The sequence below is a fragment of the Oncorhynchus keta genome, chromosome 35 (genome assembly GCF_023373465.1).
Source record: "Oncorhynchus keta strain PuntledgeMale-10-30-2019 chromosome 35, Oket_V2, whole genome shotgun sequence".
In the NCBI taxonomy this organism is placed as follows: domain Eukaryota; kingdom Metazoa; phylum Chordata; class Actinopteri; order Salmoniformes; family Salmonidae; genus Oncorhynchus; species Oncorhynchus keta.
In genome coordinates, this window is record NC_068455.1 from 396376 (window position 1) to 412017 (window position 15642).

The 15642-nt window shown below is 45.3% G+C and overlaps 1 protein-coding gene across 1 annotated transcript in view; it reads right to left on the reverse strand.

The window, feature by feature from the left end:
* Positions 1-15642, reverse strand: part of fgfr3 (fibroblast growth factor receptor 3) — a 275420-nt gene that overhangs the window by 12299 nt on the left and 247479 nt on the right. Inside the window, 4 exon segments of the mRNA XM_052495875.1 lie at positions 854-924; positions 2684-2806; positions 3071-3261; positions 6075-6185. Of these exon segments, the coding sequence (XP_052351835.1) occupies positions 854-924; positions 2684-2806; positions 3071-3261; positions 6075-6185 (496 nt within the window).

The window sequence follows — 15642 nt, forward strand, 5'->3', positions numbered from 1 at the left end:
CAACAGGACTGATACAACAGGACTGATACAACAGGACTGATACAACAGGACCGATACAACAGGACTGATACAACAGGACTGAGACAGGACTGATACAACAGACTGATACAACAGGACTGATACAACAGGACTGATACAACAGGACTGATACAACAGGACCGATACAACAGGACCGATACAACAGGACCGATACAACAGGACTGATACAACAGGACTGATACAACAGGACTGATACAACAGGACTGATACAACAGGACTGATACAACAGGACCGATACAACAGGACTGATACAACAGGACTGATACAACAGGACTGATACAACAGGACTGATACAACAGGACTGATACAACAGGACTGATACAACAGCACTGATACAACAGGACTGATACAACAGGACTGATACAACAGGACCGATACAACAGGACCGATACAACAGGACCGATACAACAGGACCGATACAACAGGACCGATACAACAGGACCGATACAACAGGACTGATACAACAGGACCGATACAACAGGACTGATACAACAGGACTGATACAACAGGACCGATACAACAGGACCGATACAACAGGACCGATACAACAGGACTGATACAACAGGACTGATACAACAGGACTGATACAACAGGACTGATACAACAGGACTGATACAACAGGACTGATACAACAGGACTGATACAACAGGACCGATACAACAGGACTGAGATATATCAATCCATATGCACATGTGGTTTTGATGGTAATTGAGGCTAATTCACAAAGTCATGATACTACAACACATTCCTCCTGTCCTGCATATCTCTCTACATGGGCAGACCGGAGGCTGTGTGGCTGGCTGAGTCAACTTACACATCGCTCTGGTGCGTGTAGACGCGGTCGAACAGAGCCTCTGGAGCCATCCATTTCACGGGTAGACGACCCTGCAACAACACACAGACAACAGAACAGCTGTCTCAGCACAACGGATCAAAACACCCATAACAGATATACCCCCCACCAATCACTGTCTTACCCATAACAAATATACCCCACCCCCCACCAATCACTGTCTTACCCATAACAAATATACCCCACCCCCCACCAATCACTGTCTTACCCATAACAAATATACCCCACCCCCCACCAATCACTGTCTTACCCATAACAAATATACCCCACCTCTCACCAATCACTGTCTTACCCATAACAAATATACCCCACCCATCACCAATCACTCACTGTCTTACCCATAACAAATATACCCCACCCCTCACCAATCACTGTCTTACCCATAACAAATATACCCCACCCCCCACCAATCACTGTCTTACCCATAACAGATATACCCCACCCCTCACCAATCACTGTCTTACCCATAACAAATATACCCCACCCCCACCAATCACTGTCTTACCCATAACAAATATACCCCACCCCTCACCAATCACTGTCTTACCCATAACAAATATACCCCACCCATCACCAATCACTCACTGTCTTACCCATAACAAATATACCCCACCCCCACCAATCACTGTCTTACCCATAACAAATATACCCCACCCCTCACCAATCACTGTCTTACCCATAACAAATATACCCCACCCCTCACCAATCACTGTCTTACCCATAACAAATATACCCCACCCCCCACCAATCACTGTCTTACCCATAACAAATATACCCCACCCCTCACCAATCACTGTCTTACCCATAACAAATATACCCCACCCCTCACCAATCACTGTCTTACCCATAACAAATATACCCCACCCCCACCAATCACTGTCTTACCCATAACAAATATACCCCACCCCCACCAATCACTGTCTTACCCATAACAAATATACCCCACCCCTCACCAATCACTGTCTTACCCATAACAAATATACCCCACCCCTCACCAATCACTGTCTTACCCATAACAGATATACCCCACCCCTCACCAATCACTGTCTTACCCATAACAGATATACCCCACCCCCACCAATCACTGTCTTACCCATAACAGATATACCACCCTCTATCATTGTCTTACCCATAACTGATATACCACACCTCCCCAACACCCCCAATCACTGTTTTACCCATAACAGATATACCACACCCCCACCAATCACTGTCTTACCCATAACAGATATACCACCCCCAATCACTGTCTTACCCATAACAGATATACCACCCTCTATCATTGTCTTACCCATAACAGATATACCCCACCCCCACCAATCACTGTCTTACCAATAACAGATATATCACCCCAATCACTGTCTTACCCATAACAGATATACCACACCCACCCAATCACTGTCTTACCCATAACAGATATGCCACACCTCCCCCACACCCCCCACCAATCACTGTTTTACCCATAACAGATATGCCACACCTCCCCCCCCACCCCCCACCAATCACTGTCTTACCCATAACAGATATACCACCCTCTATCATTGTCTTACCCATAACTGATATACCACACCTCCCCAACACCCCCAATCACTGTTTTACCCATAACAGATATACCCCACCCCTCACCAATCACTGTCTTACCCATAACAAATATACCCCACCCCCCACCAATCACTGTTTTACCCATAACAGATATACCACACCCCCACCAATCACTGTCTTACCCATAACAGATATGCCACACCTCCCCAATCACTGTCTGCTGGGGGGGTGTGGTATGTTATTACTCACATTAGTAGTCTTCTTGTAGTAGTCTATGTTGTGCACATCTCTGGCCAGACCGAAGTCTGCAATCTTCATCACGTTCTCCTCGGTTACCAGGACGTTCCTGGCTGCCAGATCTCTATGGATACACTGAGGAAGAGGAAGCAATAAGTCCGGCTAAATACACTGGACTGTATTATACCATATTGTAGCATATAGACCATATATAATCCTAACCAGGGCTGCAAAATTCCGGTAGCTTTCCAAAAATGCCAAGGTTTTCCAGAAATCCCAGTTGGAACATTCCCGGAATCACAGGGAATCCAGAAACTCCACCCAGGATTTCTAGAAACCCTGAGAATTTTTGGAAAGTAAAGGTTTTTGCAACCCTACTTTGTCCAGTATGCCACCAACCTTCTGTGAGGCCAGGTACTCCATGCCACGCGCCACCTGGTAGGCACAGGACACCAGGTCTTTAAAGGTGAGCTGCTCGTCAGGGATCTTACAGGTGTCGAAGGAGTAGTCCGTCCCTGGGGGCCGACGGGCTCTCAGGTACTCCCTCAGGTTCCCTTTGGAAGCGTACTCCACCAATACGTACAGGGGACCTGGGGAATATATATTCTCTATTTATACTTTATACCTAAACCCTTTTCAGTGGTGTAAAATACTTAAGCAAAAATACTTTAAAGTACTCTTTCAGTAGTTTTTTTGTGTATCTGTACTTTACTTGACTATTTATATTTTTGACAACTTTTACTTTTACTTCATTATATTCCTAAAGAAGATAATGTACGTTTAGCTCCATACATTTTCATTGACACCCAAAAGTACTTGTTTCAGTTTGCTTAGCAGGAAAATGGTCCAATTCACACACTTATCAAGAGAACATGTACATTTCGGTGTTCCTCAAGGTTCCGTTTTAGGACCACTATTGTTTTCACTATATATTTTACCTCATGGGGGATGTAATTCGAAAACATAATGTTAATTTTCCCTGCTATGCGGATGATACATAGCTAGCTGTACATTTCAATGAAACATGGTGAAGCCCCAAAATTGCCCTCGCTAGAAGCCTGTGTTTCAGACATAAGGAAGTGGATGGCTGCAAACGTTCTACTTTTAAACTCGGACAAAACAGAGATGCTTGTTCTAGGTCCCAAGAAACAACGAGATCTTCTCTTGAGTCTGACAATTAATCTTGATGGTTGTACAGTCGTCTTAAATAAAACTGTGAAGGATCTCGGCGTTACTCTGGATCCTGATGTCTATTTTGACGAACATATCAAGACTGTTTCAAGGACAGCTTTTTTCCATCTACGTAACATTGCAAAAATCAGAAACTTTCTGTCCAGAAATGATACAGAAAAAAGAAATCCATGCTTTTGTTACTTCTAGGTTAGACTACTGCAATGCTCTACTTTCCGGCGACCCGGATAAAGCACTAAATAAACTCCAGTGCTAAATACGGCTGTTAGAATCCTGAATAGAACCAAAAAATGTGATCATATTACTGGCTTCCTGTTAAGGCAAGGGCTGATTTCAAGGTTTTACTGCTAACCTACAAAGCATTACATGGGCTTGCTCCTACCTATCTTTCTGATTTGGTCCTGCCGTACATACCTACACGTACGCTACGGTCACAAGATGCAGGCCTCGTAATTGTCCGGAGAATTTCAAAGCAAACAGCTGGAGGCAGGGCTTTCTCCTATAGAGCTCCATTTTTATGGAATGGTCTGCCTACCCATGTGAGAGACGCAGACTCGGTCTCAACCTTTAAGTCTTTAATGAAGGCTCATCTCTTCAGTGGTCATATGATTGAGTGTAGTCTGGCCCAGGAGTGTGAAGGTGAACGGAAAGGCTCTGGAGCAACGAACCGCCCCTGCTGTCTCTGCCTGGCCGGTTCCCCTCTCTCCACTGGGATTCTCTGCCTGTTACAGGGGCTGAGTCACTGGCTTACTGGTGCTCTTCCATGCCGTCCCTAGGAGGGGTGCTTCACTTGAGTGGGTTGTGTCACTGACGTGATCTTCCTGTCTGGGTTGGCGCCCCCCCTTGGGTTGTGCCGTGGCGGAGATCTTTGTGGGCTATACTCGGCCTTGTCTTGGATGGTAAGTTGGTGGTTGGAGATATCTCTCTAGTGGTGTGGGGGCTGTGCTTTGGCAAAGTGGGTGGGGTTATATCCTTCCTGTTTGGCCCTGTCCGGGGGTATCATCGGATGAGGCCACAGTGTCTCCTGACCCCTCCTGTCTCAGCCTCCAGTATTTATGCTGCAGTAGTTTATGTGTGGGGGGGCTAGGGTCAGTTTATTATATCTGGAGTACTTCTCCTGTCTTATCCGGTGTCCTGTGTGAATTTAAGTATGCTCTCTCTAATTCTCTCTTTCTCTCTTTCGGAGGACCTGAGCCCTCGGACCATGCCTCAGGACTACCTGGCATGATGACTACTTGCTGTACCCAGTCCACCTGGCTGTGCTGCTGCTCCAGTTTCAACTGTTCTGCCTGCGTCTATGGAACCCTGACCTGTTCACCAGACGTGCTACCTGTACCAGACCTGCTGTTTTCAACTCTCTGGAGACAGCAGGAGTGGTAGAGATACTCTTAATGATCGGCTATGAAAGGCCAACTGACATTTACTCCTGAGGTGCTGACTTGCTGCACCCTCGACAACTACTGTGATTATTATTATTTGACCATGCTGGTCATTTATGAACATTTGAACATCTTGGCCATGTTCTGTTATAATCTCCACCCGGCACAGCCAGAAGAGGACTAGCCACCCCACTCACTAAACAGAGAACATCCCTGGTCATCCCTACTGCCTCTGATCTGGAGGACTCACTAAACAGACAACATCCCTGGTCATCCCTACTGCCTCTAATCTGGAGGACTCACTAAACAGAGAACATCCCTGGTCATCCCTACTGCCTCTATTCTGAAGGACTCACTAAACAGAGAACATCCCTGATCATCCCTACTGCCTCTAATCTGGAGGACTCACAAAACAGAGAACATCCCTGGTCATCCCTACTGCCTCTAATCTGGAGGACTCACTAAACAGAGAACATCCCTGATCATCCCTACTGCCTCTGATCTGGAGGACTCACTAAACAGAGAACATCCCTGATCAGCCCTACTGCCTCTGATCTGGAGGACTCACTAAACAGAGAACATCCCTGGTCAGCCCTACTGCCTCTGATCTGGAGGACTCACTAAACAGAGAACATCCCTGATCAGCCCTACTGCCTCTGATCTGGAGGACTCACTAAACAGAGAACATCCCTGGTCAGCCCTACTGCCTCTGATCTGGAGGACTCACTAAACAGAGAACATCCCTGGTCAGCCCTACCGCCTCTGATCTGGTGGACTCATTCTTTGTTAAAGAGCTGTTACAGTATGTCATGGTCGTACGATCTGTAATTTACCATCCTGTGTACATGCTCCCAGCAGGTTGAGGATGTTTTTGTGTTTTCCAATCATCTTCATCATCTCCATCTCTGAGACCAGGTCTGACAGGTCCTTATCTGTAGCGTCGTCTGATGGAAAAAGAGAGGGGACAGACAGATGGTGGGAGAGAGAGGGGACAGACAGACAGCAGGAGAGAGAGGAGGACAGACAGACAGCGGGAGAGAGAGGAGGACAGACAGACAGCGGGAGAGAGAGGGGACAGACAGACAGCGGGAGAGAGGGGACAGACAGATAGCGGGAGAGAGAAGAAGACATTTAAATTCCAGATCACATCACATTAATTCCCTGAATATTAGATAGACTGAGACAGTCAGAGATAATAAGCCTCTCTATGAGGAGACAGTCAGAGATAATACGCCTCTCTATGAGGAGGCAGACAGAGATAATAAGCATATCTATGAGGAGACAGACAGAGATAATAAGCCTCTCTATAGGGAGACAGACAGTCAGAGATAATAAGCCTCTCTATGAGGAGACAGAAAGTCAGAGATAATATGCCTCTCTATGAGGAGACAGTCAGAGATAGTAAGCCTCTCTATGAGGAGACAGTCAGAGATAATAAGCCTCTCTATGAGGAGACAGACAGTCAGAGATAATAAGCCTCTCTATGAGGAGACAGTCAGAGATAATAAGCCTCTCTATGAGGAGACAGTCAGAGATAATAAGCCTCTCTTTGAGGAGACAGACAGAGATAAGAAGTCTCTCTATGAGGAGACAGTCGGAGATAATAAGCCTCTCTATGAGGAGACAGTCAGAGATAATAAGCCTCTCTTTGAGGAGGCAGACAGAGATAATAAGCATATCTATGAGGAGCCAGAAAGAGATAATAAGCATCTCTATGAGGAGCCAGACAGAGATAATAAGCCTCTCTATAGGGAGACAGACAGTCAGAGATAATAAGCCTCTCTATGAGGAGACAGACAGTCAGAGATAATAAGCCTCTCTATGAGGAGACAGTCAGAGATAATAAGCCTCTCTATGAGGAGACAGTCAGAGATAATAAGCCTCTCTTTGAGGAGACAGTCAGAGATAATAAGCCTCTCTATGAGGAGACAGACAGTCAGAGATAATACGCCTCTCTATGAGGAGACAGTCAGAGATAATAAGCCTCTCTATGAGGAGACAGTCAGAGATAATACGCCTCTCTTTGAGGAGACAGACAGAGATAATAAGCATCTCTATGAGGAGACAGTCAGAGATAATAAGTCTCTCTATGAGGAGACAGTCAGAGATAATAAGCCTCTCTATGAGGAGACAGACAGTCAGAGATAATATGCCTCTCTATGAGGAGACAGTCAGAGATAGTAAGCCTCTCTATGAGGGGACAGTCAGAGATAATAAGCCTCTCTTTGAGGAGACAGTCAGAGATAATAAGCCTCTCTATGAGGAGACAGACAGTCAGAGATAATACGCCTCTCTATGAGGAGACAGACAGAGATAAGAAGTCTCTCTATGAGGAGACAGTCAGAGATAATACGCCTCTCTATGAGGAGACAGACAGTCAGAGATAATATGCCTCTCTATGAGGAGACAGTCGGAGATAATAAGCCTCTCTATGAGGAGAAGGTCAGAGATAATAAGCCTATCTATGAGGAGACAGTCAGAGATAATAAGCTTCTCTATGAGGAGACAGTCAGAGATAATACGCCTCTCTATGAGGAGGCAGACAGAGATAATAAGCATATCTATGAGGAGCCAGACAGAGATAATAAGCATCTCTATGAGGAGCCAGACAGAGATAATAAGCCTCTCTATAGGGAGACAGACAGTCAGAGATAATAAGCCTCTCTATGAGGAGCCAGACAGAGATGATAAGTCTCTCTGTGGGGAGCCAGTCAGAGACAATTAGCCTCCTCATAGACAATTAGCCTCTCTATGAGGAGACAGTAAGAGATAGTAAGCCTCTCTATGAGGAGACAGTCATTGATAATAAGCCTCTCTTTGAGGAGACAGACAGTCAGAGATAATAAGCCTCTCTATGAGGAGACAGACAGTCAGAGATAATAAGCCTCTCTATGAGGAGACAGTCAGAGATAATACGCCTCTCTATGAGGAGGCAGACAGAGATAATAAGCATCTCTATGAGGAGCCAGACAGAGATAATAAGCCTCTCTATAGGGAGACAGACAGTCAGAGATAATAAGCCTCTCTATGAGGAGACAGACAGTCAGAGATAATAAGCCTCTCTATGAGGAGACAGACAGTCAGAGATAATAAGCCTCTCTATGAGGAGACAGTCAGAGATAATAAGCCTCCTCATAGACAATTAGCCTCTCTATGAGGAGACAGTAAGAGATAATAAGCCTCTCTATGAGGAGACAGTCAGAGATAATAAGCCTCTCTTTGAGGAGACAGACAGTCAGAGATAATAAGCCTCTCTTTGAGGAGACAGACAGTCAGAGATAATACGCCTCTCTATGAGGAGACTGTCAGAGATAATAAGCCTAACTATGAGGAGACAGTCAGAGATAATATACATGTTAACATTTAAGTCATTTAGCAGACGCTCTTAAATATGCCTCTCTTTGAGGAGACAGACAGAGATAATAAGTCTCTCTATGAGGAGACAGTCAGAGATAATAAGCCTCTCTATGAGGAGACAGACAGTCAGAGATAATAAGCCTCTCTATGAGGAGACAGACAGTCAGAGATAATAAGCCTCTCTATGAGGAGACAGTCAGAGATAATAAGCCTCTCTTTGAGGAGACAGACAGAGATAAGAAGTCTCTCTATGAGGAGACAGTAAGAGATAATACGCCTCTCTATGAGGAGACAGACAGTCAGAGATAATATGCCTCTCTATGAGGAGTCAGTCGGAGATAATAAGCCTCTCTATGAGGAGAAGGTCAGAGATAATAAGCCTCTCTGTGAGGAGACAGTCAGAGATAATAAGCCTCTCTATGAGGAGACAGTCAGAGATAATACGCCTCTCTATGAGGAGGCAGACAGAGACAATACGCCTCTCTATGAGGAGACAGACCGAGATAATAAGCATCTCTATGAGGAGACAGACAGAGACAATTAGCCACTCTATGAGGAGACAGACAGAGATAATAAGCCTCTCTATGAGGATACAGTCAGAGACAATACGCCTCTCTATGAGGAGACAGACAGTCAGAGATAATAAGCCTCTCTATGAGGATACAGTCAGAGACAATACGCCTCTCTATGAGGAGACTGTCAGAGATAATAAGCCTCTCTATGAGGAGACAGACAGTCAGAGATAATTAGCCTCTCTATGAGGAGGCAGACAGTCAGAGATAATAAGCCTCTCTATGAGGATACAGTCAGAGAGAATACGCCTCTCTATGAGGAGACAGACAGAGATAATAAGCCTCTCTATGAGGATACAGTCAGAGATAATAAGTCTCTCTATGAGGAGACAGTCAGAGATAATAAGCCTCTCTATGAGGAGACAGACAGTCAAAGATAATAAGCCTCTCTATGAGGAGACAGACAGTCAGAGACAATACGCCTCTCTATAAGGAGACAGTCAGAGATAATAAGCCTCTCTATGAGGAGACAGTCAGAGATAATATGCCTCTCTTTGAGGAGACAGACAGAGATAATAAGCCTCTCTATGAGGATTACAGTCAGAGATAATACGCCTCTCTATGAGGAGACAGTCAGAGATAATAAGTCTCTCTATGAGGAGACAGTCAGAGATAATAAGCCTCTCTATGAGGAGACAGACAGTCAGAGATAATATGCCTCTCTATGAGGAGACAGACAGCCAGAGATAATAAGTCTCTCTTTGAGGAGACAGACCGAGATAATAAGCATCTCTATGAGGAGACAGACAGAGACAATTAGCCACTCTATGAGGAGACAGACAGAGATAATAAGCCTCTCTATGAGGAGACAGACAGAGATAATAAGCCTCTCTATGAGGAGACAGACAGTCAGAGATAATAAGCCTCTCTATGAGGAGACAGAGAGTCAGAGATAATAAGCCTCTCTATGAGGAGACAGTCAGAGATAATAAGCCTCTCTGTGAGGAGACAGTCAGAGATAATAAGCCTCTCTATGAGGAGACAGTCAGAGATAATACGCCTCTCTATGAGGAGGCAGACAGAGACAATACGCCTCTCTATGAGGAGACAGACCGAGATAATAAGCATCTCTATGAGGAGACAGACAGAGACAATTAGCCACTCTATGAGGAGACAGACAGAGATAATAAGCCTCTCTATGAGGAGACAGTCAGAGATAATAAGCCTCTCTATGAGGAGACAGTCAGAGATAATTAGCCTCTTTATGAGGAGACAGACAGTCAGAGACAATCAGTGGCACCTTTTTGTGGCACCTGACCACGCGACTGAACAGTTGTGCCATCAACCTGCCTTGTTGATAGTGTTGTTAAGAAGGCAGAGCAGCACTTTATTATGGACAGACTTCTCCCCATCTCAAGTACTGTTGTATCAATGTTTTGACCATGTCAGTTTACAATCCAGGCTAACTCCAAGCAGTTTAATCACCTCAACATGCTCAATTTCCACATGATTTATTACAAGACTTAGTTGAGGTTTAGGGTTCAGTGACTGATTTGTTGTATAAATATTTAGGACTAACTGATTCATTGCCAACCATTCTGAAACTAACTGCAACTCTTTGTTAAGTGTTGCAGTCATTTCAGTTGCTGTAGTAGCTGACGTGTATAGTGTTGAGTCATCCGCATACATAAACACACTGGCTTTACTCAAAGCCAGTGACATGTCGTTAGTAAAAATGGAAAAAAGTATTGGGTCTAGACAGCTGCCCTGGGGAATTCCTGATTCTACCTGGATTATGTTGGATAGGCTTCTATTAAAGAAGACGCTCTGTGTTCTGTTAGACAGGTAACTCCTTATCCACAATATAGCAGGGGGTATTAAGCCATACAATGTTTTTTCAGCAGCAGATTATGATCGATAATGTCAAAAGCTGCACTGAAGTCTAACAAAACAGCCCCCAAAATATTTTATCATCAATTTCTCTCAGCCAATCATCAGTCATTTGTGTAAGTGCTGTGCTTGTTGAAAGTCCTTCCCTATCAGCATGCTGAAATTCTGTGGACAATTTGTCTACTGTAAAATAGCATTGTATCTGGTCAAACACAATTTTTTTCCAGAAGTTTACTAAGGGTTGGTAACAGGTTAATTGGTCAGCTATTTGAGCCAGTAAAGGGGGCTTTACTGTTCTTGGGTAGGGGAAGAACTTTTGCTTCCCTCCAGAACTGAGGGCACACACTTTCTAGTAGGCTTAAAATGAGGATATGCCAAATAGGAATGGCAATATCGTCTGACTTCTCAATTTGCAATACTTTTGCCATTCGGTTGTGCAGCCAGACTTATTTGACATATCTACCTCCATCACTCCAGTATCCCTGTACATTGTTAATATGGTACTGACCCTGTATATAGTATGATTGCCCCTATACATATCTACCTCCATCACTCCAGTATCCCTGTCCCCTTCCCCCTATACATATCTACCTCCATCACTCCAGTATCCCTGTCTCCTTCCCCCTATACATATCTACCTCCATCACTCCAGTATCCCTGTCTCCTTCCCCCTATACATATCTACCTCCATCACTCCAGTATCCCTGTCTCCTTCCCCCTATACATACCTACCTCCATCACTCCAGTATCCCTGTCCCCTTCCCCCTATACATATCTACCTCCATCACTCCAGTATCCCTGTCTCCTTCCCCCTATACATATCTACCTCCATCACTCCAGTATCCCTGTCTCCTTCCCCCTATACATATCTACCTCCATCACTCCAGTATCCCTGTCCCCTTCCCCCTATACATATCTACCTCCATCACTCCAGTATCCCTGTCCCCTTCCCTCTATACATATCTACCTCCATCACTCCAGTATCCCTGTCTCCTCCCCCCTATACATATCTACCTCCATCACTCCAGTATCCCTGTCCCCTTCCCCCTATACATATCTACCTCCATCACTCCAGTATCCCTGTCCCCTTCCCCCTATACATATCTACCTCCATCACTCCAGTATCCCTGTCCCCTTCCCTCTATACATATCTACCTCCATCACTCCAGTATCCCTGTCTCCTTCCCCCTATACATATCTACCTCCATCACTCCAGTATCCCTGTCCCCTTCCCCCTATACATATCTACCTCCATCACTCCAGTATCCCTGTCTCCTTCCCCCTATACATATCTACCTCCATCACTCCAGTATCCCTGTACATTGTTAATATGGTACTGACCCTGTATATAGTCACCTTCCCCCTATACATATCTACCTCCATCACTCCAGTATCCCTGTCTCCTTCCCCCTATACATATCTACCTCCATCACTCCAGTATCCCTGTCCCCTTCCCCCTATACATATCTACCTCCATCACTCCAGTATCCCTGTCTCCTTACCCCTATACATATCTACCTCCATCACTCCAGTATCCCTGTCTCCTTACCCCTATACATATCTACCTCCATCACTCCAGTATCCCTGTCTCCTTCCCCCTATACATATCTACCTCCATCACTCCAGTATCCCTGTCATCTTCCCCTATACATATCTACCTCCATCACTCCAGTATCCCTGTCTCCTCCCCTATACATATCTACCTCCATCACTCCAGTATCCCTGTCTCCTCCCCCTATACATATCTACCTCCATCACTCCAGTATCCCTGTCCCCTTCCCCCTATACATATCTACCTCCATCACTCCAGTATCCCTGTCTCCTTCCCCCTATACATATCTACCTCCATCACTCCAGTATCCCTGTACATTGTTAATATGGTACTGACCCTGTATATAGTCACCTTCCCCCTATACATATCTACCTCCATCACTCCAGTATCCCTGTCTCCTTACCCCTATACATATCTACCTCCATCACTCCAGTATCCCTGTCTCCTTCCCCCTATACATATCTACCTCCATCACTCCAGTATCCCTGTACATTGTTAATATGGTACTGACCCTGTATATAGTCACCTTCCCCCTATACATATCTACCTCCATCACTCCAGTATCCCTATACATTGTTAATATGGTACTGACCCTGTATATAGTCACCTTCCCCCCTATACATATCTACCTCCATCACTCCAGTATCCCTGTACATGTTAATATGGTACTGACCCTGTATATAGTCACCTTCCCCTATACATATCTACCTCCATCACTCCAGTATCCCTGTACATGTTAATATGGTACTGACCCTGTATATAGTCACCTTCCCCCTATACATATCTACCTCCATCACTCCAGTATCCCTGTACATGTTAATATGGTACTGACCCTGTATATAGTCACCTTCCCCCTATACATATCTACCTCCATCACTCCAGTATCCCTGTCCCCTTCCCCCTATACATATCTACCTCCATCACTCCAGTATCCCTGTCTCCTTCCCCCTATACATATCTACCTCCATCACTCCAGTATCCCTGTCTCCTTCCCCTATACATATCTACCTCCATCACTCCAGTATCCCTGTCCCCTTCCCCCCTATACATATCTACCTCCATCACTCCAGTATCCCTGTCCCCTTCCCTCCCCTATACATATCTACCTCCATCACTCCAGTATCCCTGTCTCCTCCCCCTATACATATCTACCTCCATCACTCCAGTATCCCTGTCCCCTTCCCTCTATACATATCTACCTCCATCACTCCAGTATCCCTGTCCCCTTCCCCCTATACATATCTACCTCCATCACTCCAGTATCCCTGTCCCCTTCCCCTATACATATCTACCTCCATCACTCCAGTATCCCTGTCTCCTCCCCTATATACATATCTACCTCCATCACTCCAGTATCCCTGTCCCCTTCCCCCTATACATATCTACCTCCATCACTCCAGTATCCCTGTCTCCTTCCCCCTATACATATCTACCTCCATCACTCCAGTATCCCTGTACATTGTTAATATGGTACTGACCCTGTATATAGTCACCTTCCCCCTATACATATCTACCTCCATCACTCCAGTATCCCTGTCTCCTTCCCCCTATACATATCTACCTCCATCACTCCAGTATCCCTGTCTCCTTCTCCCTATACATATCTACCTCCATCACTCCAGTATCCCTGTCTCCTTCTCCCTATACATATCTACCTCCATCACTCCAGTATCCCTGTCTCCTTCCCCCTATACATATCTACCTCCATCACTCCAGTATCCCTGTCTCCTTCCCCCTATACATATCTACCTCCATCACTCCAGTATCCCTGTCATCTTCCCCCTATACATATCTACCTCCATCACTCCAGTATCCCTGTCTCCTTCCCCTATACATATCTACCTCCATCACTCCAGTATCCCTGTCTCCTTCCCCCCCTATACATATCTACCTCCATCACTCCAGTATCCCTGTCCCCTTCCCCTATACATATCTACCTCCATCACTCCAGTATCCCTGTCTCCTTCCCCCTATACATATCTACCTCCATCACTCCAGTATCCCTGTACATTGTTAATATGGTACTGACCCTGTATATAGTCACCTTCCCCCAGTATACATATCTACCTCCATCACTCCAGTATCCCTGTCTCCTTCCCCTATACATATCTACCCCATCACTCCAGTATCCCTGTCTTCCCCTTACCCCCATCACTCCAGTATCCCTGTCTCCTTCCCCTATACATATCTACCTCCATCAATCCAGTATCCCTGTACATTGTTAATATGGTACTGACCCTGTATATAGTATCCTTCCCCCTATACATATCTACCTCCATCACTCCAGTATCCCTGTACATTGTTAATATGGTACTGACCCTGTATATAGTCACCCCTTCCCCTTCCCCCTATACATATCTACCTCCATCACTCCAGTATCCCTGTACATGTTAATATGGTACTGACCCTGTATATAGTCACCTTCCCCCTATACATATCTACCTCCATCACTCCAGTATCCCTGTACATTGTTAATATGGTACTGACCCTGTATATAGTCACCTTCCCCCTATACATATCTACCTCCATCACTATCCAGTATCCCTGTCCCCTTCCCCTATACATATCTACCTCCATCCCTCCAGTATCCCTGTACATTGTTAATATGGTACTGACCCTGTATATAGTCACCTTCCCCCTATACATATCTACCTCCATCACTCCAGTATCCCTGTCCCTTCCCCTATACATATCTACCTCCATCCCTCCAGTATCCCTGTACATTGTTAATATGGTACTGACCCTGTATATAGTCACCTTCCCCCTATACATATCTACCTCCATCACTCCAGTATCCCTGTCTCCTTCCCCCTATACATATCTACCTCCATCACTTGTTAAGTATCCCTGTCTCCTTCCCCCCTATACATATCTACCTCCATCACTCCAGTATCCCTGTCTCCTTCCCCCTTACATATCTACCTCCATCCCTCCAGTATCCCTGTCTCCTTCCCCCAATACATATCTACCTCCATCACTCCAGTATCCCTGTCTCCTTCCCCTATACATATCTACCTCCATCACTCCAGTATCCCTGTCTCCTTCCCCCTATACATATCTACCTCCATCACTCCAGTATCCCTGTACATT